The sequence below is a fragment of the Chironomus tepperi genome, unplaced genomic scaffold (genome assembly GCF_022539635.2).
Source record: "Chironomus tepperi strain 1889 unplaced genomic scaffold, CSIRO-AGI_Ctep_v1 contig_415, whole genome shotgun sequence".
Classification (NCBI taxonomy): domain Eukaryota; kingdom Metazoa; phylum Arthropoda; class Insecta; order Diptera; family Chironomidae; genus Chironomus; species Chironomus tepperi.
In genome coordinates, this window is record NW_027226537.1 from 321,420 (window position 1) to 347,807 (window position 26,388).

Here is a 26,388-nt window from a genome sequence, read left to right on the forward strand (position 1 = left end):
GTTCCTAAATCAAAAACAATTTTTTTCTTCAATTGTTGAGTATTTTTAGTCTAACTATCTAAAATTTATGATGGAATTTCTCGTGCTAATTGAAAAATATATAAAAATATTCATTAATTAATAATGTCCACAGAATTAACTAAAGAAGAATGGATTTCATTCATGTCTCGTTTCGACAATAGGAAAACTAAAAAACGGAGAGAAGGAGGTCGATTTTTCCTTTTTTTTTTTTTTTTTTGGGATTACTAGAGTTTCATTTTCTTTTTTATATGACGATATGACTAGCAAATAAGCTTATATTTTAAATATATTTCAAGCTATTTTATCATTTTTTTTTTTTGACTTACAAGATTTATTACTATTATTTTATTATTATTTTCTTAAGAGGGTGCAGACATGTTGAAGATAATGAGTGATTTATGCTTCCTTGGGTTGAACTTTGTCGATATTAGGATGTAGTTGTGAGTTTCAGACATTTTAACGGTTTTTTGAAATTCAAAATTTTTTAACGACTTTTTCGATTTTGAAATGTTCATATCTTCAACCCCCTTTTGTTCTAAGGATATTCCTTGACAGGCTCACTTTCTGGCATTCCAGCATAAAGTCCATTCAGATTTTGGATGGAAAAGTCAAATTAACTTTGAGTCTTGATACCAAGTAAAGCATTCCATCACATATCTCCAACACATTCACACCCCTTGCATTTTCCTCTGTTTTTCATCTATTTTGTAAATTTTTCTTGTTCTCATCATCACCTTCATTTCATTACGTAGGAGGAAGAATGGAAAGAAAAAAAAATTATTTTGTTTTGTGTCCTCAAGAGACATGAAAATTAAAGGGCATGCTATGTTGAGCCATACACAAATTAGCATAAAAGGGTGTCAACTTCTCAATCTTGATAGAAAATTTTGTTGTTATGTCAGGTTGAGTCGCTAGTCGTAGACCGACACACCTTTAAGCATTTTGCTGACAATTGTATTATTGATGTGACAATTATTCAGACATTTGCATTCTAATTTGTGAGTTTGGTCAATGGACATGCCATTAAGTCTTCAAATCAGTTGAGTTTTACTTGAAACTAAGGATTCCCGATGATCAGAGCATGGATGTTGACTCGGATTTTGTATGGAACCATACAAATTCCGAGTCAACTTCCAGCTCTGCCGATGATATTTCTTCTTATTCTTAATTTAGTCAATTTCTTTATCAATATTGTAATTATTGTATTGAATTAATTAATTATGTTAATCCTACTTATGGTTGATTTATGTTCATAATATTGTTTTTTAAATCCTTCTATGTATCTTCATTATTGTGGGGTGTGTTTTTTTATAATTATAATGCATCTATGTCGTGTGAGTAGACAGAGGGGAGAGAGAGTGAGAGATATGACAAAGGAAGGAAGGGTTGATTTATGCTGATTAATTTAATTTTTAAGGATAAATTCTTACTTCATCATTTACAATCAGTTATTTCTTAAAAAATGTTTAATTCAAAAATATATTTTTGCTTTTTTATTGATTTATTATATCCTTAATTTATCGCTATTTTCGGCTGCTGTTTTAAATAAGTGTAACGAAAAATATAAAAATTTTATGTTTGAGATATTGAAGTCATTTTGAAAATTTGGAAGAATCGTTAGCATTAATAAAATTTTGCCATTTTGTGTCTGATAATTGCTGAGTTATGTTAAGCTTCTCGCAGGGGTTCTTGACTAGGGTTTTCAATTCCAAGATCAATCTCGGATCAAATGTCCTAAATTCCGGGATTACACATTATTCGAAACAGAGTTGCGATGACAGGTAACACAAGTTTGTTACACCTGTCAGGTCGTTACCTGTTGACTTGTCAAAGGTCTGACAAGGTGATGGCCTGTCGCACCAAAAGCTACCTGTCATGTAACCTGTCACGCCGACAGGTCATCTGTCTGCCTGTCACAGGCCTGACCTGTCAAGGTGTCGCCATTAAAACTTGTGTAAACCTGTCACAGGTCTACCTGAGACAAAATTAGCTGTGTCACTAAGTCACTTGTAGAACCAGCAAAATTTTTTTTTGTTTTCAGAGAAAAGAGTTCAAATCTCAAAAGCTTTATGTTGTCAATCAAAGTTTCACATCAAACCTGTGACAGACATGAACAGACAAAGTCATGCTGACAGGCAGAAAATTGTCGACATCACCTGTGACAGGCGATACCTGTGACAGGTGGTTGAGTTTACCATAAGCACGTTGATCTAGGTGACAGGCATACGCTCATTGTCAGAGCATGTCATATTGAGATGGTTACAGTAAATAATTTCGCCTGTAATCCCGTGACCTGCGAGTGCCTGTCAACAAAACCCATTCTTTCTGATTCGAAATACCAATGCTGGGACAGAAACACAAAATCTTCTGTTAAGCTTAATCAGAAGGCTAAATTATGTCAAGAATTATTTAAATCAGGTGAAAAATTGGCAAATTTCTTTTATTCTTGGATAGGAGCTTTTAATATCTTTGCATGTGTATGTTTGTTTAAATGCTAACAAAAGCTCATTATTCACTAACATCAGTAAAAATTTTCATCAATTCAGCTGTTAATTTTTGTGATACTGTTAGTGAATTTTTTGAAAATTTATTTAACGGTCAATTTGCTTGCACTAACACATACAAAGTCTTTTCTGATCTTCAAGAAGCAAAACATAAAATTTCTTTTGTTGCATGGAATTTTCACGTCTATAAACCAGTTCAGTTATGCACGATAAATCATAAATGCCTTAATATAACTTGAAATGTCAATCCTTAATAAAAAAAATCATAAAGGATTCCGTTCGTGCAGTATTCGCTAAATATTTTCAATCAATTCAGTCATTTGTTAGTGAAATTATACAAATGAGATGATGACGATCGCGTCCTTAATCGTTTCGTGTTAATTTCTTTTCGAAAAATATATTATATTTTTAATATACATGAAATTAATTAATGTACCTAAATTATCTCCTTCTTATACGACTCATATGACGAAAAAAATGAAAAATTTACAGTTCTATCTCTTAATTCTGTTTCTGTCCTAAATGAAAGTAAATAATTAAAATATATTATATTTATTTCACAATTTACTCCTCTTTGTTCTCATGTGTGTGTGTGCTTCACAGCGCGAAAAAACAGTCAGTCACTATATAATTTTCATCTTAAAAAGATTATTGATTTTAATATAATCCTACATCAATTCTTTTAATATACCAATTACTTATTACAATAAAAAATAGTAAAATTTTTCATTTTTATCATTCTGGAAGGTGCTTAATTTTAACTTTTATTTATATTTCGTTCCATACGCACTTCATTCCTTATTTTATCCTGAATAACACAGCGTCCTAAAGACTAATACTTAGTAGAATCAAGATAATCTCAAAACACTACTAAATTACAGCCTTTTACTATATTCTTTCTCATTTCATGTGAATCACTCAGGATTTTGTAGCATTATCATTCTAATCTTTACTAATTTTATCGATTTATATGCTCAAGTATATATAAATTTTTTTTTTATTCTGTTTTAATTACACATCAACTTTGCTAATACGACATGTTGGGCTTCAACTTCAACTTGATTTTACATTCCTTATTCAATTAATTATTTTTTTCTTTTTTTTTGTATTACTATCTTTAATCGTTTATTCATGCAATAATTATATATCTGTTCATACCCCAATCGGGACATATTGAAGTGTTGTCACTATGGCAATGAAGCTATTGGATATACTGTATATTTAGAACCAAGCAGGGAACCAAATGTACTCAAGTGTCAAATTTAGTTGCTTTCGGCAAGTGATAGCCACTTGATTCCAGAGCTCGAAGTCGATTCGAATTTTATATGGAATCGAGTCGACTTGAATCGACTTTTCAATATAAAATCTGACTTAACTCCCAGCTTTGCTAGAATCAAGTTTTGGGTAATGGCAAATTTAGTTGTCTTCGTCATGAGACTGTCACTTGATTCTAAGTTCATTGACACCTCGTGGCTAAGGGTTTTCAAAATCGAGACGGAGCCTTAGAGAGATTTGTCAAGATCTATTCTTGAAAGAATTCCCTTGTAGCCTCGATCTCGGACTCGAAAATCTTATCTAGTCTCTTTGAAACCGAAATTTCAGAAACCCTTCTCGTCGCCGTGTTGACAACACTTCAATATGCACCGATCGAGTACAAGTATGCACTGTCCATACACTAAATTCCTTGTAAAAATTTATTGCCTAAAAAATTCTTTCTTAAATTGGTGCATTTAATGCTTCATTTATTCTCTAAAACTGTTTAATTTAGTTAGTTCCTAATCACTTTGCCTCAACAGACAATGAGCATGCTCACAAAATTGAAGATGCCTTCGAGTATGCTCACATAACTGTGCATGCCTTGGAGCATTATCATTTATATTGATTGAGTATACTCATGAACACGCTCATTTAGGTGAGTATCATCATTGTCTGTTAAGGTTAAGTATCCTAAAGTTTACGACGATGTACATTTTTTTGCAAAAATAAAATTAAGAACTGTTGAAAAAATATGAACAAATACATAATTAATGTCGTTATTATTAGCTCAAAATAACTTTAATTAACAAGAAAAAAATGTTTTGTTTTCTGAGAGATAGTCGTCTTAGATCTAGATTAAGTCTAGCTTAGCAACTAACTTAAAATGAAGAATTTATAATAAAAATGCTCAATTAACCCGACCAAATAAATATTTGAGATTTTAAATCCAAGAATGTAATTTTAGCAGATGTCGATGTCGACTTGATGTCGCTAACAACCAGAGATTGAGTTCGACCCGATTTCATCCAAAATTCAAATCGAAATCGATTAAAATTTGCATGAAATATTTTTCTGTTAACTCTTGTGAAGTATATCATTTCATACAAATGTTCAACTTTGACGAACTCAAATTTGTCATCGACTTCTGAACTTTAGAGATTAAAACACTAATACAGTAACTTAATAATGAATGAGGTAAATCATCTCCTTAATACTTTTAAGAAAAATTTCCAAAATAGTCACTTTAAAGGAGAAAAATCTTTGGAAAAAAGGAATCAAATGTCAACTATAACTTCAAGTAGTTGCCAAACCAACATTAAGCTAGAATAAGTTTATCGCTCAGAATGTCACTTGCTGAGGTTTTGGACTTTCATAATTTTTAATGTCTTCACTATTTTTTGTTTTTAAATTTATTTTTAGATACAAATTTGTTTACTTGATTTCCTTTTAGCATGAACATGCTGTTTGCAATTCTTTTACTTCTATTGATGATAATAAAAAGCAACGTCACTGTCACATGTTTGTTTACTATTTTTTTCGCAATTTAATTAATGATTTTTCTTGTTTTGTTTTGATATAAATAGAATTAAAAAAAGGGACAGGCGATAGATATGAAAGCAATTGATGAGTCATACAATTTTATCATGAATTTATTACAATTTTTTTCTTCGGTACAGGATATAAATCATACATAGTAATGGCCTAAACATTAATTTCCTTAAATTTATTAAAATTATAAAAAAGAACAAATTTTTTGAACACATTTTGTTGTTGTTTTTTGAATTAGAAACCCGAAACAGACAGTGAGCATGCTCATGACTATACTCAATGTAAGCATACCCATGAGTATGTCCAATGTCTGATCGGAAAACTTGAACGAAATTTGTTAAATTTAAAAATAATTAATTAATTAAATATTTGATGATAAAATTGCAGATCCATCGGGCTTAAGAATTTCCAGTTCTTAAAAAGATACTTTAGCATGAACAGATGATGACATTCTTAATATTTTGGTCGACGAAGGTAAGGGATAACTTATAAGTTTGTATGTGCTATGGATTACACAATTTTCAAGCGCATTTTACAATTACTGAATCTGATGCAGTTGATGGAAACGTAAGCTGTACATCGGGCTGTTTTTGTTTATGCGAACAATATTTGTTCAGGAAATGGAAATTAAACATCACAATAATGTCGGAAAAGCATGTTACACGTGGAAAAATTATTATTATTATGAAAATAACGCGCATAAACATGTTGTAATAAATATCCTTCATTATTATATCCTAGGCATTATCAATATCAGGCGTATAACTTTCTATATCGTTGATAATTGTCGTTGTCTCAATTAATGGTGATTCCGCTCCATCAGCTACCGTCCAACTTCTCTCAATACTTATGCCTGTGAAATGAATCACAACGATTTGGATTTTACGTAAAAAAATATGATTTTTTTTTTGTGTCTAAATTCTTTTGTCCATCATCAATCAAAATACATAATATGAAAATAATATACATAATTTAAAATAACTATTTTTTGGTTGAATATCAAGTGAAATAAATCAATGTATAGAAATATAAAGAAAACTCTCTTCTAAGGATGATTATTTGAAAATATATATATATAGGCATATATACAAAAATAAAAAAATACAACTAGCATTTCCATCCATCTACAGCAAAACGAAAACCATAAAAGGGTCATGTCACGATATCAAAAAAAAAAAAGAAGTAAATTGATGTAAAATCTGTACAAACATCAGAACAGAGAGAAATTAAACCGGTAAATGAACAAAATAATAAAAAACTCTTTGATGTTAATCAGATTGTGCAGTTAATGGATTTTCATGTCCGACAAAATATTTTTGCGTTCTTGAATCGTTCGAAAATTACGTAAACCTCAAAACCATGTGCCGCTACACTACAATGTGACTTATAAAAGCTTGCATAACACTATCCCAAAAAATGCAACGTAATTCACGAACGACATCCATGAGCAGACAATGAGCGTGTTCATGACTTCATGAGTATGCTTACGGTTGTATCCATTGAGTATACTCATAGACACGTTCAATTAGGTCAATATAACCATGAGCATGCTCAATTAGGTGAGTATACTCATGAGCACGTACAATTAGGTGAGTATGAGCATGCTCATCCATGAGCATGCTCAATTAGGTGAGTAAACTCATAAGCACGCTTAATTGAGAGAGTATACTCATGAGCATGTTCAATTAGGTGAGTACGCTCATGAACACACTCATCCAGATGAGTATGCTCATTGTCTGCCAAGGGACCCTCTTTGACTTAAAACTGTGCAACGTAATAATCTGTCAAAAGAATGACTTGTGTGATGTAAAAAATATCTAAAAATTTGAGTTTTTTTTTACACAAAAAGACTTGACTGAAAAGTAATTGAAACTTTTGATAAACAAAAGATTGATGAATGAAAAATGTTGAATTCATATTTTAGGTATGCAAATGTTTACGTAATTATTCAACAAAGCTTAATAAACATTTCAATAAGCTTATTTACAAAACTGTCAAAAATTACTACATACCTAAGCATTTTATACTGGTTATGAAGAAGCTTAATTCATAAAGAGATTGATGGCTAAGCATAGAAAATATTACAAAAAAATAAACTTCCGCGAAGGAAGTAACAAGATCTTATTACGTATTTTATGGTGTATGCAATGTGGAATCATATGTAGCAAGTAATCACAATATATAGGAAAAGGGTTGGCGTGGACGAAGAAGATTCACACATTGTATTTTATTCCAAATACATATTCATTATTTACAGACATTTCTATTAACACAAAATCCATTTTTCATCCATCAAATTGTTAATCAATCATTTTTCATTCCAATTCCAATGAAAAGTCCATGAACGATTAAGAATTTTTACGATTTTTTTCAATTCTTTTTCATTCTGCTTTTTTTTAATCCATTTGAAAATAATATTCACAATAAAAAAATATTCATTTCCTCCATCACAAATGAATGTTAAAATAAATTTTTGGAAGAGATCCATAAATGGACATTATCCTTTACATTTTTTTCTGTTTTACGTGATATGAACACATTATGATTAACTTGGTTTAAAATAAATTTTAAGGTGCATCCAAAAGAATATAAAATGAAATAAAAATAAAGTATGAAGGAATACTGGACACAGACAATATAAATCAAAAGGACTAAAAGAAAAGGAAACGAGTTAAAAAAAAGAGGAATAAAAAGTTGTTTGGTTGTGAGGTGGATAATTAATTTAAATTACTCAAAATTATAACGAACTATTTTCAATTATGTTACATATATATAAATAAATCATTGTGTGTGAGTTCTTTTATATCTTTAAGATTACTAATATTATTTAATTATTATTTTATGTTTTTGTAAAATTCTTTTTTTGAGAATTATTTTACTAACTGGTTGAGTGTACGGGCATTTGATGTGGACAGTCATTCGATGACAACCTCGCTGCACCAAGCAGCTGCTGTTGCTTTGCCGTTTGTAAAAGTGTGTCTTCTATCATACTTGCTATTTTCTCTCTATCGTTCTGTATAAATAAAGAAAAAATGTTCATTAATTTCATTCAGCTTTTGAGTCGTGCACAAATGATGTATCCAGATGTCTCAACATCAACTTAAACATTGGACATCACAGACACACGACTTCTTTGTTTTTAATCATATTCTTCTTAGTATTAGTGACTAAGAAACTTACATCATTGATAAATCCTAAATGAACAAGCTCATGCGATAAAGCTATCGCCGTATCGTCAAGCGATATCTGGCATGTGAGTTGACGATTCATTTTATCATCCATTCTTAAAAGTATTGTCATCTGCATTGATAAAATAAAATAAATATATAAAAATGAGATTATGAGAAAATGAGTTTTTTTTATGGGGATTAAAATAGGCTTTTAATCTCGTCAAGAGTTTAAAAACAAAGAACTGCAGCTTGTGGTTGGGATTTCTGTTCGGCTTTTTTTTCCGAAAAGAAAATATTGACGTACATAAGTGGATGAAACTCGAAATTACAAGAAAGTTTATTCATTTAAACTTTTATATCACATGAACGTCAAATAAAATTCATGTGACAGCTTTTTCTTGAGAAATTTTTATATCATGCGACATGCATAAAATTTTTAAAGTCAACATTTTCTTTCAGAATTATTCTTGAATATGTAATAAGGCACAATTTGCTTACCAAGAGCTCATTACAATTTTCTAATGGCTTAACACTACAAATCATATTGACAACCCTCCTTGACTCAACATCTAACGGCTCAGGCGACGCTGATTTCACCGATTCAGCTGTTTCAGGAGAAATTGCACGAGGTCGCGGTGTAGGTGGTTGTTTTGCTGAAAATGCTGTTAGTGGATAAATGCCATTTCTGTATATTTTTAGAAAAAGAAAAATAGGAAAAAGGTTAAGGAAATATTTATAAACAAAAACAAGCCAAATTACGTACTTAACATCTTCTAAAAATTTCTCTAGTTTTTCAGCAGCTGGCACATCGGCCAATTTAAATTCAACAGAATCATTAATGCGAGGAATGTCAGCGAGTACGACATCAGGCTTATATCGACGTCTCATCATCTCATCAGTTATTGTGTCGGAAAAATTGGCTGTAGATTAAACAAATTTAAATTAAATTGGATATTCTCAAATATTTAATTGACATAATAGACTTACGTGCAGTATTTAGCAGACAATGGGCGACTAAAAGTTTAAGTGTGTGAACCTCGAAAAGAAGCGGGTGAAAAAGAAGCTCTCGTGCACTTGGTCTCTCTGATGGATCATGACTCAGGCACTTGTATATAAAGTCCTTCTGTTGCTCATCCTCTAAACTTTCAATTGTCTTATTAATATTCTCCTCTGTCACCATATTACCAGAATCTCCATTTCCTTGTATCTCTAATGCAGCCATCTCTAATGCACACATACCAAATGAAAATATATCAATAGCTGGTGTAAGAGTACTCGTAGTGGCATTTGCAGCAACAACACCATACTCAGGTGCTATAAAGTGCATATTTTTGATATTTTCTCGACATGTTTTAACATGATGATTAATTGAATCGGGCGCTACACTTCCAATTTTAACTAAACCATTATGTTGAATAAAAATTGTATCACAGGTAAGGTTGCCGTGAATAATCGGCGGGGTACAGGAATGCAAATAACTATAATTTCATTATCAAAAGAAGAAAAAAAAGAAATAAAAAATTATATTGTGTCGCTTATATCATGCCTTTATCGTGTAAGATGAATGTTAAAAAAATGTCGTACCTAAGTGCTGATAAAATTTGTGTACTCCATCGCTTCCAAGCTTGCAGTGGCAGTTTCTTAACATTCCGTTTCGTTCGTTTAAGAAATTGTTTCAGTGAACCCGACGACATATATTCGGTTATAAAAATTACCTAATAAAGGAACGAGTAAAAAAATTATAAAAAAATCATGACTTAATAAACTTTTGTTTTATAGCTTCATTACCCTAGGCTTATCATTATGTGTATCAGTCCAATATCTATGAAACTTGACTATGTTGGGATGTTCTAATTGAGTAAGATTCTCAAAAACTGTTTGAATTTTCTCCTCCTGTGCTTTAAAGTTTTTTCTCTCACTAAATTGAACCTCATTCCATACAACTTCAACTCCTTCCTCTGTATCCATTGCCAAATGTGCACAATCGATGCCAGGAACATCGCGTTGCTCTACCTATAAAACAAAATAAACAAAGAAGAAATAATAAATATACTGGATATAAAAAAATCTGCAAATATTACAATATATGTAGAAGCGCTAGTAGAAGTAAAATTGCATGATTGTCGTCATTAGCCTTAATGTGTTATAAATTTCTTTATGTATCGTCATAACTTTATTATACTTATTGCAATAGAAGCATGTCTCTGTATGTGTGCAAATAGCATACATATTTATGTACAATCATTGAGCATTTTTACTTTCTAATAAACAAAACGAAGACATGAAAAAAAAATCATTGAGTATATAAAGTCTATTTTTAGCATCGCATAAGCCTTCATTCATTTATACGCACTAACATGACGTAGTCGTGTTGTTATTTTTATTTGTTAGCGACATTTCACACTCATTTATGCTTTTTCGGTTGTCATTATGACATGCATTAAAAGATTAATTAGCTATGTCTTTGATGTGTTAAGCTATGTTTTTGATGTGTCGTGAATAATGATCGAACTCGAAATTCTCACATATTATTGATTAATTTAAGAAGCATAATCTTCGCTTACAGCTTAATACAGGACGTATTCAAGTCAGTGTTGTTCAAAATGTGTGCCGCAGAGATTTCATGAGCCACACGACATGTACGTGACTTACCACGTGTCATGACACAAAAGAAGTTTGGACAACACGGATTTAATTATTCTGAGTATTAGAAACATGAGCAAATGACACATGGCATGCTTAATTTCATGAATTCTCTGAATCTAAATATTATTACAAATCAGCATATTCCCAGAATGAATTGTGCCAATAATGAATTAATAGAATTTCAATTGAGTTCTGGGAAAATTCAATTTCATCAGTATAATGCGCTTTATGTATCTAACACTCAAATCGTGACTTTCGTACCGATTAAAAATAAAATTCTCATGCTATCTCTCTTTTAAAAACACCTGACGATACATTTCTCAACAACTTGCTTTTTTACACTTGTGTGAAGAGAAGAAAATGCTTATGGTTTTCTCAGCGACGATATACGGTATAGTGATAGAGAAAATATTTTGCGTGTGTATTTGTGTGCATGCTCGTGGATAATATGAACAAACACGTAACCGGTTCAGTTGTCAAGGTTGAAGCTTGTCTGGAAGTGTCTAGAGTCTACCGTTCGCCGCTATTAATTCAATTAGCCGAAAAAAATATTTTTAATTCCTTTACATTACAACTTTGTCTACAATTCAAACATTTTCAATCAATGTCTGTCAACTTAAATGATTTATGAAAGGCGCGCAAGCAAAGTCAAACGTTATAAATTAAAGGGAATCAAAAAAAAGTAAGCGCCATAAAACTTAACGCATTTGAATTCTTGTAAAATGTCAGCAATACAAATAATTTGAGCCACTACCTAAATGATATTCTCGTGGCAAACAAATATAAAAATTTGTAGACGTGCATATCATCACGGAGAGACGTAAGGGAAATGGGAGTAAAATAGACCATCTATTTATGCATGAGAGAGAGATAAGCCAGCAATTTTAAAAAAGTAATTTTTTTGAAGAGGTGTTCCTTAAAATCCCAAAAGTAAAAATACATATTTTACGATAAACATTATCTAAATGAAAAAATGCACTGACCAAATTCAAGCGCCAATACATTAACCTTCAATTTACGACTTTGACAAGATGTCACTCACAAAAATATGTTCGCAGCTCTGAGTTATTTTAAAAATATGCAGAAAAAAATTCCATTGGCTATTTTCCCGAGTGACACAATGCGTCATTTTGACTGCAACAACGCAAAAAATGGGTTGATATCAGCTGTCACGGTGTTGTCAGGGCAACATTGCTTCTTGTCGTTAATACAGTGGTTGGCAACCATGAACCGTATGTCGTGCGCGGTCTCGATGCAGCTTTACCACTAACATGTGACACGAAAATTAAAACGTTGCGCAACATTTCAACCACAGTGCCACTTCAACGACACATCAGTGCCCTAGCGAACACATTGTACTGTTGGGGTTGTCATACCCATTGACAAATGTTCTACAATCAAATTTCCAGTTAAACTCGGTTAGTTTCAAAGCCGAATTTACAGCACAAAAAACAAAATAACTTTTGCGACACATGTCCTTCAGAATTTTGTGTTTTTTATGTAACTTCTATAGAGAAATAAAGGAATGTCAATTGTATTTTCGTAATCTGATTAACTGAATGCGTGAAATGTATTCATTTCATTTTCAGTGTTGACATAGATGGGAAAGTTTCCTTGAAATGTGATTAGTGAGTCATGCCTTTCTTATTATTTTTGATGAATTTTGATATAGTCTGATATAATCGATTAATGCATGCAAGTCTATTGTGGTCAGACTACTCAAAATTCAAGATACTTCTGAGAAAATTACTCGACATTGTCTGAGTCAATCTTAATTTAGGCACTGATCTAATGACATGCTCAGCGATATAGTAGGCCAATATGCCACATCATACATCTTCACCAATCTAGACATGACAAGGACGTTAGAAGATGACTTCATATAGAATCAATGAATTGATCCTTGAGTGTCAATTAGGAAATATATGCAGAATATTTCAGCAGAAGGTTGGGTTGGTCAATGAACTAAAAGCATTGGCTAATTCGAGATATGAAAGAATCAGGACATTTGCAAAAACAATTTCATAGCTGTCTATCCGACACGCCTTATATAATTATACAGAATTAAATCAGAACTTAGAAAAGGTGTGAATGCCTTACTCAGAAACACGTGAGTGAGTATAATGCAACAAAGTTGCCAAATTTTCTAAGTAGCTTACGTCAATAAATCATAGACAAGAATTGACAGATGGTGACTAATCATGAGAACTATTAAATTTGTGCGAGATGCAGAATAAACAGAAGAATATTATTTTGGCAATATATCAAGGCTCAATAAGAATCTAATATATTATCAATTTATAATGAGCAAGACCCACGTACGTAGACATAAATCGACATGTGTGTTTCAATAATGAGAACATTTTATTTTAAATCAAAAGCAATAAATGATGGATGGAAAAACCTTTAAAGCGTAAAATGCCTATTTCATTTTTATTTATCGCTCTTTGTTCTGTTCCTGAAAAAAATTAATTTTACGTTATTCCGGTTATTGCATCAAATTACAAGCCTTATCAATATCAATTTGATGGTTTATTTTTAAAAGAAACAAAAAGTCACTTTCATTATTAGTTGGGTAGAATTTATTCATCCACACTTATTGTGCTGAGCGCAGTCAGCTTTTTGCAAAAGACTTCAAATCAGTGCTAGTAGCTTTGGATCATTCTTAAGCAACATATAACCCTAACAGACATAGAGACCACTTTTAGGTTCCGTAGTGGTATTGGTGTACCATGAAAGCATGTTCTGTTAGGTTACAGTACTGTTTGATTCCCCAAGTAGACAAAAAGTACGTTATGACTAACTCAAGCGACACAATGCGGCGAACCGCATTTTTTGCCATAAAAATTATTCGAAATCAATCTCTACGAAGCTATTACGGCAACTTCACGTGTGATTGCTAATGCGGCGACATAGCGATGCTATAGCAAACACGTTGTGCTATTCAAGTAGCTTACTTCACTTCTTACTTCCTTGGCTATGGCGCACAGTGACCCATTGCCGCGTTTAAAGAACGTCTGTAGACAGCTCTATCTTTCGATAACTTCTGCTAGTTCGGGATATTGAGTACTATTCAAGTAGACTTGCCATTAACCAGTTACAACGTATTGTTGTTCATTTTGTAAAACAAGTCAACTGACTACTGAGTCGACTACTGATTGAAAAAAATCTCCGCCATTGAGCGCACTAACGAAACTTTTACATACGTTTATTTACGATAAACATGCTCCATTAATTTTCACTTCCAATATTCATTGTTTCATATGAATTGTAAACGATTTCATTTTTTTCATTATACATACAGACATATTATGACAAATCAAAATTCACCGGCGGGATGTATTAAATATTTTTAATTTAAAATTCTGATGGATTGTATAAAATGTTGCAATTTTGATTAATTCTTAATGTCATGTTTAATTCAAAATATTTATTACAATAGTGTATACAGTTTGGGCAACAGTGTTGCTCTTTACAGCTAACAAACAGAAAAAAATAAGATAAATTTTCAAGGCAAGAAAAACATTGTGACGTCGGAGACATACGCTAAGTTTAAGAACGTACTCAATCCTTGAAACTTTTCAATTATGAAATAGAAGAAGGAAAAAAGGCACACGAGAATGACATTGGACATTCAAAATTTAGAGAGGCTTAAAATTACGAAAATAAAAAAACAAAAAACAGAAGCAAGTGAGGAAGTAATTAGAGTCTAATGATTTAATAAAGCGCAATTTCTAATTATCTACAACTGCAATTGACTAGTAAACAAACAAGATCAATGATCAGGCACAGCAAATTAAATCGACGACCTCTAATATATGAAAAAATGTAAACACGAGTGACCTTTAAATTTGCCTCTGCGACTCTTATCTCTGCTATTGCGATCTTTTTAATATTTAAATAAGCAATTTAAAAATTGTGAAAAAAAAGTCTAAAATTTGCATTTGACTCTCAACATTCCAAAAATTCAGTTGAGGTTGAAGGAGACGGCACAAAAATCTTATTTATTTTTACATCAGCATGCTAAAAAACTTAAATAATCATCCGTAAACCCAAAAAATATACACTTTCTTTTGAATGCCACAAGAATGATATTTTTGACGTGTGAACCAAATGCTGAGGTTTTTTTTGAGTAATTGAAAATAATCATGAGATTAGTAAAGAAAACAAAATTCATTGTCACATTGCGAAGATCTTTCCAAATAACCTTGTGAGCACTTGTTCTGTCATATTTCACAAGTATCTTTTGTCAAACATACACATTTACATGAATTAAGGCGTTATCATTGTGAAAACATTATAATCATATAGGTTAGAATGACAATTTGCGCAGTGTCTTTTTATTTTTTGCATGTGACTTACATTTTTTACCCGTGATTGCTTACTACTAAGAATAAATACTGCTGTTACTAGGAATCTCTCGCAGACACATGGGTGTAGATAAAATAAGTGTAAAGAAGAAAGGCATGCCATTGTATAATTTTTGTAAAGCGTAAAGGAACAAACATTTTTATTTACTTTTTCACATCTTGTCGACATAGATACTGAAAAAACAATCAAAAATTTTGATACAGTTTGGGGTTTTGGTGATAATATGACGAATGGCTAGCCACAATGGAAAATTTTACTTTGATTGACAAATTTTTTTGTGCTTATCATTACTTCTGTGCTGTCTGTACAGATCAATTGTGATTCATGACCTCCCTCAAATGTCTCAAACTGCACCTATCACTGGCTGCTGCTTGCCAATTTTCAATGTCAAATGCAATATTGTCTGTATCAACAGTTTACTTCCATGAGTTCTTTGGACGTCCTCGTGCTCATTTAAGCATTAGCATTAAATAAGTATTAGAGTATCAGAACTCGAAGCTGACTTGGTTTTTTTGTGGATAAAGCATTCAACTCGACTCCATATTGCACTCTGATCGAGTTCTGAGTATTAAGTAATAATGGTTGAACACCTCCGTATCTAAATGCCACAAAACTTGCTTATCGATCGAGAATTCAGCTTTCGAGATAAAGAATTTTTTCTCTTGCTGTTATCTTAAATTATTGGTCCAAATGTAGCAATATTGTATGTCTTGGGTTGATATTAAATTGGAAAGAGGTGACTAGCGATAGAGCCAGTTTTAGGAGTCATTTGAAGAAGGTCATGGATCACGATTGATTTGCATGGCCAGCGAAGTAAGTAAGTCTTGGTTTGAGTTCAGTAACCTCAATCTAGTGTGTGACAATGTGACCCCACATTGATCAATCCTAGGCTTTTCTGAATAAACAATTTTGGCAACATAAAGCATCCAATAAAGATACATCTTTATGATATATATTTATAGTCAATTTATCAATTATAAAGTTGAAATCAATTGATCCCTAAAATTTAGAAAATATCCAATCGATCAAATTTCAATTTAGCAACAAACAAAAAAAAAAATGCGCAAAATTTTGTTCCTATAAACAACTTTCAACTTGTTATTGTGAGGTTTCTCCTTCTCAACAAGAAGGTCTATTTTTCATTATTCTTAAATTAAACATAGATACGATATTTACATTCGTATTTGCAATGCTTAATTCGTAACACGCGAAAAATCCTCGTTCTTATTTTTTTTTATTTCCACTGCCGATAATATTTGTCATTTAATTCAATAAGTGTCGTCAATGAAATAATAAGAAATAGCTTTCTTTATCTTATCATTTATGGCGCCTTTCTTCATAAATATATAGAGTAATTTATTAATGTGAATGGGTTTTAATAATGAACAGTAATTGCAAAGCAATTAATGAATGAGATTTTTTTTTTTCTATATCAACAATAAAGTCCGTGAGCCTTTAATACACAAATTAGTTCATCAAACTACAAATCAGGTGATGAAACTTTATTTTTCTGTCTGTTCATCGTTCCACAAAGAAGCGTCATTGAATCCAATCTGACTGGGATGGGTAAGGTCAGTTATTGTAAATATAATATGAATTTCTTTAATTTTATACTTTAGAACAGTGTTTGTAAGGCTATGTGTCGCAATCAAATTAAAGATGTGTTGCAAAATTGACGATTTTTAGTCAAAAATTCTTGTGACAATTTATCTTAATTTGAATGACTTAGAATATTAATTTGAGTATATTCACACATTTCATTAGCAAAATTCAGTCAGCTGTGTCATGTCCGAGCGACACAATGCGACGTACAACATTTTTCGCCGCAACAATGGATCCAAATCAGTAGTCACGATGTCATCAGGGCAAAATTGCGTCTTGTCGCTTAATATGGCAACATGGATGACGACGTGACAATGCTCAAGTGAACACGCTGTGCTGCCCGGGATGCTTAATAGAGGTATTAAATTACAATTCATTGTTATTAATTTAAAACAAGGATAATTTAATTTTTTTATGGACAATAAAAAGAAATTTCCCCTAAAAAAACTTGGAATAATTAAAATATTAAGAGAACCGGCAGCAATGTGATATCTTTCAAGTTTCTTGAAAATATTTCGGAAGCTACAAAGAAATCGATAAATTTTAATTAGCATGCAATTTTATTTGCATAAATATGTACAAGTTTACGCTAGTGCTATTATTCGGGAACTAAGTTTTTCAGCTTTAAATCTAAGCATGAATACCTAAATTTACAGAAATTGATATAATTATAGTATAAACGTGTATTCAATAAAAGCTTCATTAATTTTCAGCAATAAATCAAATAATTGTGCCAAAATTAGCCAATTTCAAATTAAAGGAAATTGAGATAAGAATTGATGTGGATGAAGTGGATCTCCATCAGAATTAATCTCGTATACCAGTGACTTTTTTTGGTACTAACTAAAACTGATGCAAATCTGCGACTGTATTTCATGAAAATATTATTTTGTTTCATGTTTATTTTATTAAAAATGTACATAAAATAAGTAAAAATACAAAATAATGCAAAGAGTAAATAAACGATTCGTAAAAAAAAAAACAGTTGTATATACAGTCGCGGTTTTGAGTGGAAAAGGAAAATACTTCAGATTGTGTGATGCAAATAAAAACGGCGTAAAACATAGAAACAATATGGTGATGCATGAATATGGAAAACTTATTAAAAATAGTACTTGAATGGATTAGTTCAGTGCTGTCCAAACTTTTTTGAAGCTTGAATTATAATTAAATTCAAAAGTTAATGCAATGTTTTTTAAATTGTGTGGCGCGACACACTTGTGTCACACTAATGTGTCGCCGAAATTTGCCATGAATCGCACGACGTGTGTCGTGGCACACAAAAGCTTGTTTAACACCGCGTTAGTCCAAAATACTATAAACATAGATTAAGATATTAATTTTATGACGCATTGTTAATTGAGCTTTTTTTGATAAAAATTTTAAATTTTTCTAAAAAGAAACCTATTTATGGAATTTTTCCTGATCTTGTTCTACGACACACTAGTGTGACGCGACACACAATTTAGACAACACTGACACTTAGTCCATTAGACCGTTTAGAATGAAATGTAATAGAAGTGTAATTCTTAACACACGTGAAGTGTGTAAATTTAAACTGAATTCTGGACTTGAATACGTCAATTGAAACTTATCTTGACTTAGCATCGATAAAAGCAATTTATAAGCCGGTATAACAATAGTCTGATTCATCGTAAACACATCCATCTATGTACCATGACATTTTTCCATGAAAAATTGTATCATGGATAGAAATCAATTACAAGATTAATTTATAAGGAGAAAATAGATAATAACACATAAAGGTTTGCATCATTTTTCTATTTCCAGATAGTAGAAGCGATTAAGACATCCTCCGCATCAAACAGATTTAAATATTTTTCTCATTCGTTGTGCTTCATTGAGCTATACGTACGTAAACATATGGATAATACTCGAGTACGAAGATGAATAAATTTACTGAATGAAAATGAATTTAAATCAATTGTTAAATTCGTGTGTATTCATCAAAATCAATTTAAATTGGAGCAAGGTATATGAACGTATGTGAGGAAAATATATAGAATAGCTAACGGGGCAATTTTTGCGATATTTCATCCATTTGAACCGACCCAAGGTCACAAATACACATGCATTTAAATATTCATTTTCAGTTTTATAAGTGAAAAAAAAGGCAACGATATAATTTTCTATTTTGCTTATGTATACAGACATGTAAACTTTATTTTATAATAAATAAAAAAAAAAATATAAGAGAAAGAGGCAGAATGAAAGCTTCCGCATTTCTAAATAAACTAAAGGAAAATAAAAAATTATTAATTTTACTTCTAAAGTTTATTGAACTTGAATTGCACATTTATAGCATATTTAATAAATGTGTGTTACTGTGTATTTGCAATTGATATCAATTATTATGCAATTGTAATAATATTAAGCTAAACTCGACTTAGCAAGTCATTCATATTAACGTCAACGGGTCATTAGTCTCGGTGATGTTATTAACGACGCATTTAATTAACGTATTTTTAAATTGCGAGATTATTAATTCAAACACAGTTTTTAATTTTTCCCTCGTGTTTTTCTCAAGTTCTTCCATCTATTATTATCATAGACATTTACGATGATTTCTCGTAAATTCATTCATGTTTCTGGCATTTCAAGTACTTTTTCTGTTAAGTTATTTATATTGTAAAGATTGCAAGAAAAGTATTAAGGAGATGAAACGTTCTAAAGTGAGTTTATGTTAGAAGAAGTAAGCTTTTTAGCAAATGAATAAATAGAAGCACATGATTCATTGTGGGCGGAAATCTTTAGTGCATTCATTGTAAATGATTAGGAGTGTACTGGATGATGTCTTTATTAATTTATAGGTTCTGTTATGTGCCTTGAATAGTACAAGTCGGGTAATCGATCCAAAATCCTGCTCAAGATCGAAATGACTACGACGTGGTGCCGGACTTAAACAGAATATGGTACTAAGTCAGCGTCACGCCAGTTTAAACCCGGATTTTTGATCTTTTGAGCTATTCGGGATGTGCTGTAGCCATCTTGAAGTGATTATTCCTCAAAAGTCTAAACCAGTGTTTTTTGAGTGCAATTATGTAACAGAAAGAGTATGAGACTTAAATATGTTTCCGGAACCGGAATATGAGACTTAAATCCGGATCTAGTCACAATGCGCCACGGTCCCACCAAGGAAACTTTGGATCATTCCGTTGATACGGCGAGCGACGCAGCGATGCCTTAGCAAACTCATTATGCTGTTTGGGATAAGACTCACTTATCTATTCATATGAACTGAACTCATTAAGATCGGATTTCCACAAAACCGAGTTAAGAGCATTTGAGTAAGCTGCACAATTAAACTCTTTATAATTTTAAGGATTATCTAAGAGCCTATTGACTAAAGCTTTATTTTTAGATATTATCTTCCATTTTCGCTTAATTCTATGATTGAATTTCAATCTCCAAACACGAGGTAGCTGTTTTAGCTCAACAATTAAAGTAAAGGATTAGAAATTTCTGTTTAGAATAATATTATTAGCACCAAAAATATCCACTTTAATGGCTGTATTGTTTCTCACTTAAAAAAGATTTAATAAGAAAGAGCTATAGAATAAAATTATCGCGTTTTTCTAATGAGTGCTTGGGTAAATTCATGAAATTCAATATTTTATAAGCAAATATAAATGGAAAAACAGCTACAGTGTAAATTGCTAGCTAAAAAAGAGAAGTGTGTTTATTATTTGACAAAATAATTGCCGATTCAATCTTTTTTAAAACAGAAGTTTTTGAATGAATAAAAGCGTACAATACCGGAATTTCTATTGCTGAACTTGACAGTATAGACGCAAGCATGTCGAAGCTTATTTCATTGAAATAAGACAATGTGAAAGATAAATAGGATGAGGTACTTGGTTGTTTATTCAAATTACATAGGAATGTATCAGATTCTTATTTACTTAGTTACATTTTCACATCAATAGAACATATATTTAGACGTCAAGGTCAACCTCCCGTACGACGATTAAAATCTATTGTTTGAGTCTTTATTTACATTAAGTGGTGACCATAAATACACATACAAAAATAGTTCATTAATTTTATTTGTTCTTTCACTCATTTAGACTGACTGCTCATTGTGTGATGTTGTTGTTTTCATTTATTTGTGCTACAGATCTGCTCTTTTTTAAAAAAAATACTGTAAAGCACAATTAAAATTAAACTGAGTGAAGGAAGGAGCCAAATTGTTATTATTGTTTTCTTCTTTCATAGTCGGTTTTTGTGGGAAATAATTTTAACTGAATTTAAAGATTCTTAAATGTGCATAAAATAAATGACTCGTGTAACCGGTCAAAATACTCTAAAAACTCAAAGCTGTTCATCATAATACAACAGCGTAGAATAATCTGACTTTATCAAAAAAGCGCGCGCAAATTCCACTGCGTATATTTCATTAAGAAACAGAATGAGAGAAATAAGATACAAGCTTTATTTTAATTCACCGTGTATTTTAATCTCAGTGCTTATGTTCTTTTCTGCCACACGATGTACATTAGACTTTATATCCAAATAGAAACGAAAAAAAAAAGATTTCCAATAAATATTTTTTTGTTTGACCTTCCCTCAAAATGTGGGAAACACACAAAAAACATAACAAAAATACTATAATTAATGAAATAAATATTTGTAAAATGACGAAATACACGAGAAGTATTTTCTGTCAAATTTCTCAGCTATTACTGATAAGAATATTTTTGTTTCTGAATAGTTCCATTAATAAATATGGCATTTTTTCTTATCATTAACGTAATTAAAAAATTATTAGCACAGTTTTTGAGAACGGATGAATTTTATTGTGATACACTTTGATCTGATCTCACTGGCTGAGTAAACTGCAATTCATGCATAAATTGATGAATAAACTCTTTTTGATTTAACACACATGAGCATGAGGAAGCAAAGAATAAATCGTAAGATTCACTCATGTAAGGTTAGGGCAATTATTTCCTGTGTTTTTTGCCGGTATGCAGTCATATTTTCCTTCCGTGTCCCGAAAGAGTCTCAAAATGTCCCGATTTTTTAGAAAGCCAAAAATTCAACAATGAATGCATAGGACCAAATTTGTCCGAGTTTAAACTCATGATCAGTTTTTTGGAAATTTCAACTGTTTTTTGCACATTTTTATAAGTTTCTAATGTAGTTTAACTAGTTCTTCGAATATTCAGAATCAAAATATTCCAAAAGGAAGGCAAAAGAGCACGAGAGTGGCCAAAGAACTCTTGGAGAGAAAGGCTGTAGATAGAGACAGAGAACATTTGGTATTAGTAATGTGCAAAGGTCAGGCAATGATACAGCCAGTTCTAGACGCCAACTGGGAGAAGCCGTGGATCACAGATGATCTCTACGGCTAGTGGAATAAGTAAGTATATTCCAAAAGAACCCCATTTAGTGCTAATCTTAGGAATGTCCCATTATTTTGTCATAATATCAGATAGCCACCCTATAGTTAGAACAGAAATATTGATTTGGAGGTGTGCTTTGAATTATTACATATTTCCTTCTCTTATCAGTCACTCATCAAAACAACTTGTAAAATACTTCATGATGCATAAAACCGATTAATTTATTATACACATTATACAACTCTAAATAATCAACAAAAACAGACGAAATTATCATGAATACAGAATTCGCACGAGTAACGCGTTCATTAAAATTATCGCAATATTAATAACAATCTTGTATTTAAATTCTAAAAATATTTTTATGTACACAGAATGGATTGGTCTTAAAACTCTTAAATGTTCTCTAGTGCTTGCCTAAAGTACTGCAAATTTAAAGATTATTTCTGCTTTTGAATGCTTTTTAAAAAAATAAATGAAATATTTGTCACGATTTAACTGCTCTTTTCATTTTTTGCATAATCGCGTCAAGCTTGTAACTACATCTTGAATAAAAAACTACAAGATATTTTTGTTGACGCCATAAGTGCAAAAATAATCACATTCTTTTATTATTTATGTTGTTGCACACATGTCATTGCGCAATAAAACTTAAATGTGACTTTTTTTGTTTGTTTAGTCACTTTTTTATGATTTACCAGAAACTCGAGTCGATATCATCAATGAGTAAACACTTTTAATTTCTTTGCATCTTTCCAGCAACTGATAATTGATTCCAAGAAGTGTATTCGTCATATTATTTAATAAATAAATTCACGTGCTTTTGTTCTCCACACATCAGCCGCAACATTTATCTGTATTTACATAAAAATTTACGCGATGCTTCCAATCTAAAAATGTGAGAGTGATCGTAGCAAAAAAAGAAAACACGCATTTTTTTATAGCTATTAAAGATATCCAAACCGTATATACATGACTATATTACATTAACGAACTGATCATGAATGGAAAAATCTTGTACATTTTTCCAACTTCTCTCACTTCCGTAATGTGTGCAGAAATTTTTACATCTCACTTGATCAGCTACATACAATGTCGCTCGACACAATGCGGTGAACCACAGTCGTAATCAACCGCCACAATGCTACTTTGTGTCCTACTGTTGTTGCAGCGACGTGTCGAACACGTTGTGCAACTCGGATATGGAAAGTTAATAGAAGTGAAGCCCTTAAGCTTTTCAGCGGTTTGAATATGACATGTGGAAAGAAGAAAAAATAAAAAAAACTAACAGACAGACGTAGTAGGCCACATGCTTCTTATTTGAAAGTAATTTTTCATTTAACACCAAGCAGTTATCAGCTCCTCGCAAAAAATATACTTTGTAAGCAGTTTCTACGTTTTCACTCTTGTGCTTTGAGATAAAATAAATATTACAAGTGCTTAAAGACAGTCATCATCATTTGACTGACAATCGTCCTTCCTTCAATCATCACTTTTTACCTTTCTAATTTACTATTTTTATTTGTCATTATCCACAACAATAAATTATACTTGTGCCTGTACTTGTGTAATTTCATTGTCTATTAGTTGCATAAAGATTGCAAAACATTAAAAAGAGAGTTTTTAAGCAAAAATTAATGAAAAATGGATGGCAAATGAAAAGTTGATGACTGCGAAGACACGTTTATTCATTTACTAATTCCTTTACTCCTCATAAGTTTAATTTTAATTGTGGTGCCATTGACAATAGCAGATATTTTGAATGGAATTTTACCAGATTTGACTAGTTTCATATAACATTGTAATTGTGTTTATTCAGATAAGTGATATCATGCGTTTTATCTGTAATATTGTAAATTTTATTATGAACTAAAACTGATAGCTAAAGTTCCTAAGAGTTGAGTAATTTATAGTCTCATTTTCACACATTCTTTTTGAATGAGGAAAAGAAGAGTTTACAGCCAATTATCACATACTAACCCGGTCATTTCGTATCTAATTGTATTGCAGATGCCAAAGGTGTTCAATGATGTTCTTAATATGACAAGAATGTCTAGTACTTTTTTTTTGGCACAATTTTATGCATAATTGATGTTATGTGGACCGAGGTCTATTGTATGTTACTAAGCCTTAGGTCAGAGATTAGGAAGACGTACTTAAAAATTCAGATCAGATAGTATTCAGGTCAGGTGATCGCATAAAGAGAAATTTTTTTGTTTGCAAATATCTTTTAGTAAGTCTTGCATGGCAGAACGCTAAAAATGTGTTTCTTTTTTGTCATTTTTTCCCGCTTTATTCTTTTTTTGTCTCACTTATATTAAGCAAAAAAAATAAAATTAGAATATAATCTGAAGCTGTATAATGTATAAATAGAAAATTGGCTGAGGATGAGTGGCGAAAGATTGCAAAAATTAATAAATTTTGGTTTATAAGACGCATTTTTTCTACTCGATAAGATTATCTGATATTAAGGGAAGTTTCAAGCTTTGGGATTAATGTCCGATTAATGTCATTTGAAAGTGTCTGCAACAGTGTTGTTCAAATTGTGTGGTGCGACACATTAGTGTCTGTAGTGCAGTCCAAATTGTGTTCCGCGATGCTGTAGTATGTCACGAGCCGTATGTCGTACGCGGTTTCGAAAGTGGCTTACCACCATGCCACATGCACCGCGACAAGCAGTTTGGACAACACTGCATCTACAACGATTATTCCTACATATAACTCAATTTCAAAATAACAAGCACGATACAAATAAAAAAATTAATCAAAATTACATTTTATTCAAATACTGTGCAATACTCTACGTTTCATGGTGTGACTGAAGTACCACGGCATGAAGTGTCCGATTGGTCTGAAACTTTGTCAGAATTACTGCGTGTTCAATAGCATGTTGAAGTTTTGGTGATTTATGCCGTCGTACTTCAGGATTTAAAACGGCATCCCCGCCTAAAATCAACTTTATCCAACATAATATACATCAAAATTGATCTATTATTTACGTCCATTTACGTCCCGCAAAAATTTTGAGGAACCGATGTCTCAGACAGAAGTTATGGCTCCTCAAAGTTCCTGACCAGGCCAAAATATTTTTATCGTCCAAAAACTTTAATATTATCATGTTATATATCAAATCAAATCTCCTTTTTCTCAGCATTTCAAATTTGAAATAATTTTTTACGTCCAGATCAGCGTTTAGGACTTATGGCAGTTCCAGTTTTAGTCCCGTACCTGAATATATGAAAAGTTTCTTAACTTTGCCCATACATGTTATATATCTAAACATGTCTATTTTCATCAAAAATAACGAATTTGGTAAAAAAATATTAATTTTGAACCTGTTTTAAATCACTTATGGTATTTAAAAATTCAATCAAATAATTTTTCAAATTGAAATTTCGATAATTTGAAAAAAAATTTAATTTTTTTCCTCAAATTTTAAATCTCAAAAATCTCAATAACAATCGAAAATTCTTCTTAATAGCCTTTAATTTCAAATTATTTTTTATTTTCTATCAAAACACCTAAGTCTAGATTACAATAATCAAATATATTTTAAAAATTTTATCGGATATTTAAAACCAAAAAAAATTCCTATTTTCTAAAAATGTTCAGAATTTTCAATTGTTATTGAGATTTTTGAGATTTAAATTTTGAAAAAAAAAATTAAAAAAAAATTTCAATTTGAAAAATTATTTGATTGAATTTTTAAATACCATAAGTGATTTAAAACAGGTTCAAAATTAATATTTTTTTTTACCAAATTCGTTATTTTTGATGAAAATAGACATGTTTAGATATATAACATGTATGGGCAAAGTTAAGAAACTTTTCATATATTCAGGTACGGGACTAAAACTAGAACTGCCATAAGTCCTAAACGCTGATCTGGACGTAAAAAATTTT

The 26,388-nt window shown here is 31.3% G+C and overlaps 1 protein-coding gene and 1 long non-coding RNA gene across 2 annotated transcripts in view; one reads left to right on the plus strand and one right to left on the minus strand.

The window, feature by feature from the left end:
• Positions 1–4,131: 4,131 nt before the first annotated feature.
• The window catches only part of Madm (MLF1-adaptor molecule), a 33,464-nt gene continuing 11,207 nt past the window's right edge, over positions 4,132–26,388 (minus strand). The window contains exons 3-10 of the mRNA XM_070648949.1: positions 10,289–10,513; positions 10,085–10,215; positions 9,488–9,978; positions 9,264–9,420; positions 8,999–9,185; positions 8,511–8,630; positions 8,214–8,343; positions 4,132–6,183 (exon numbers count right to left, since the gene is read on the minus strand). Of these exons, the coding sequence (XP_070505050.1) occupies positions 6,068–6,183; positions 8,214–8,343; positions 8,511–8,630; positions 8,999–9,185; positions 9,264–9,420; positions 9,488–9,978; positions 10,085–10,215; positions 10,289–10,513 (1,557 nt within the window). The 3' untranslated portion in view covers positions 4,132–6,067. The remainder of the gene's footprint in view (positions 6,184–8,213; positions 8,344–8,510; positions 8,631–8,998; positions 9,186–9,263; positions 9,421–9,487; positions 9,979–10,084; positions 10,216–10,288; positions 10,514–26,388) is intronic.
• Positions 20,811–22,983, plus strand: LOC139097200 (uncharacterized). The gene is made up of 3 exons (XR_011545038.1): positions 20,811–20,990; positions 21,067–22,502; positions 22,654–22,983. It is a non-coding gene; the product is annotated as an uncharacterized lncRNA (long non-coding RNA).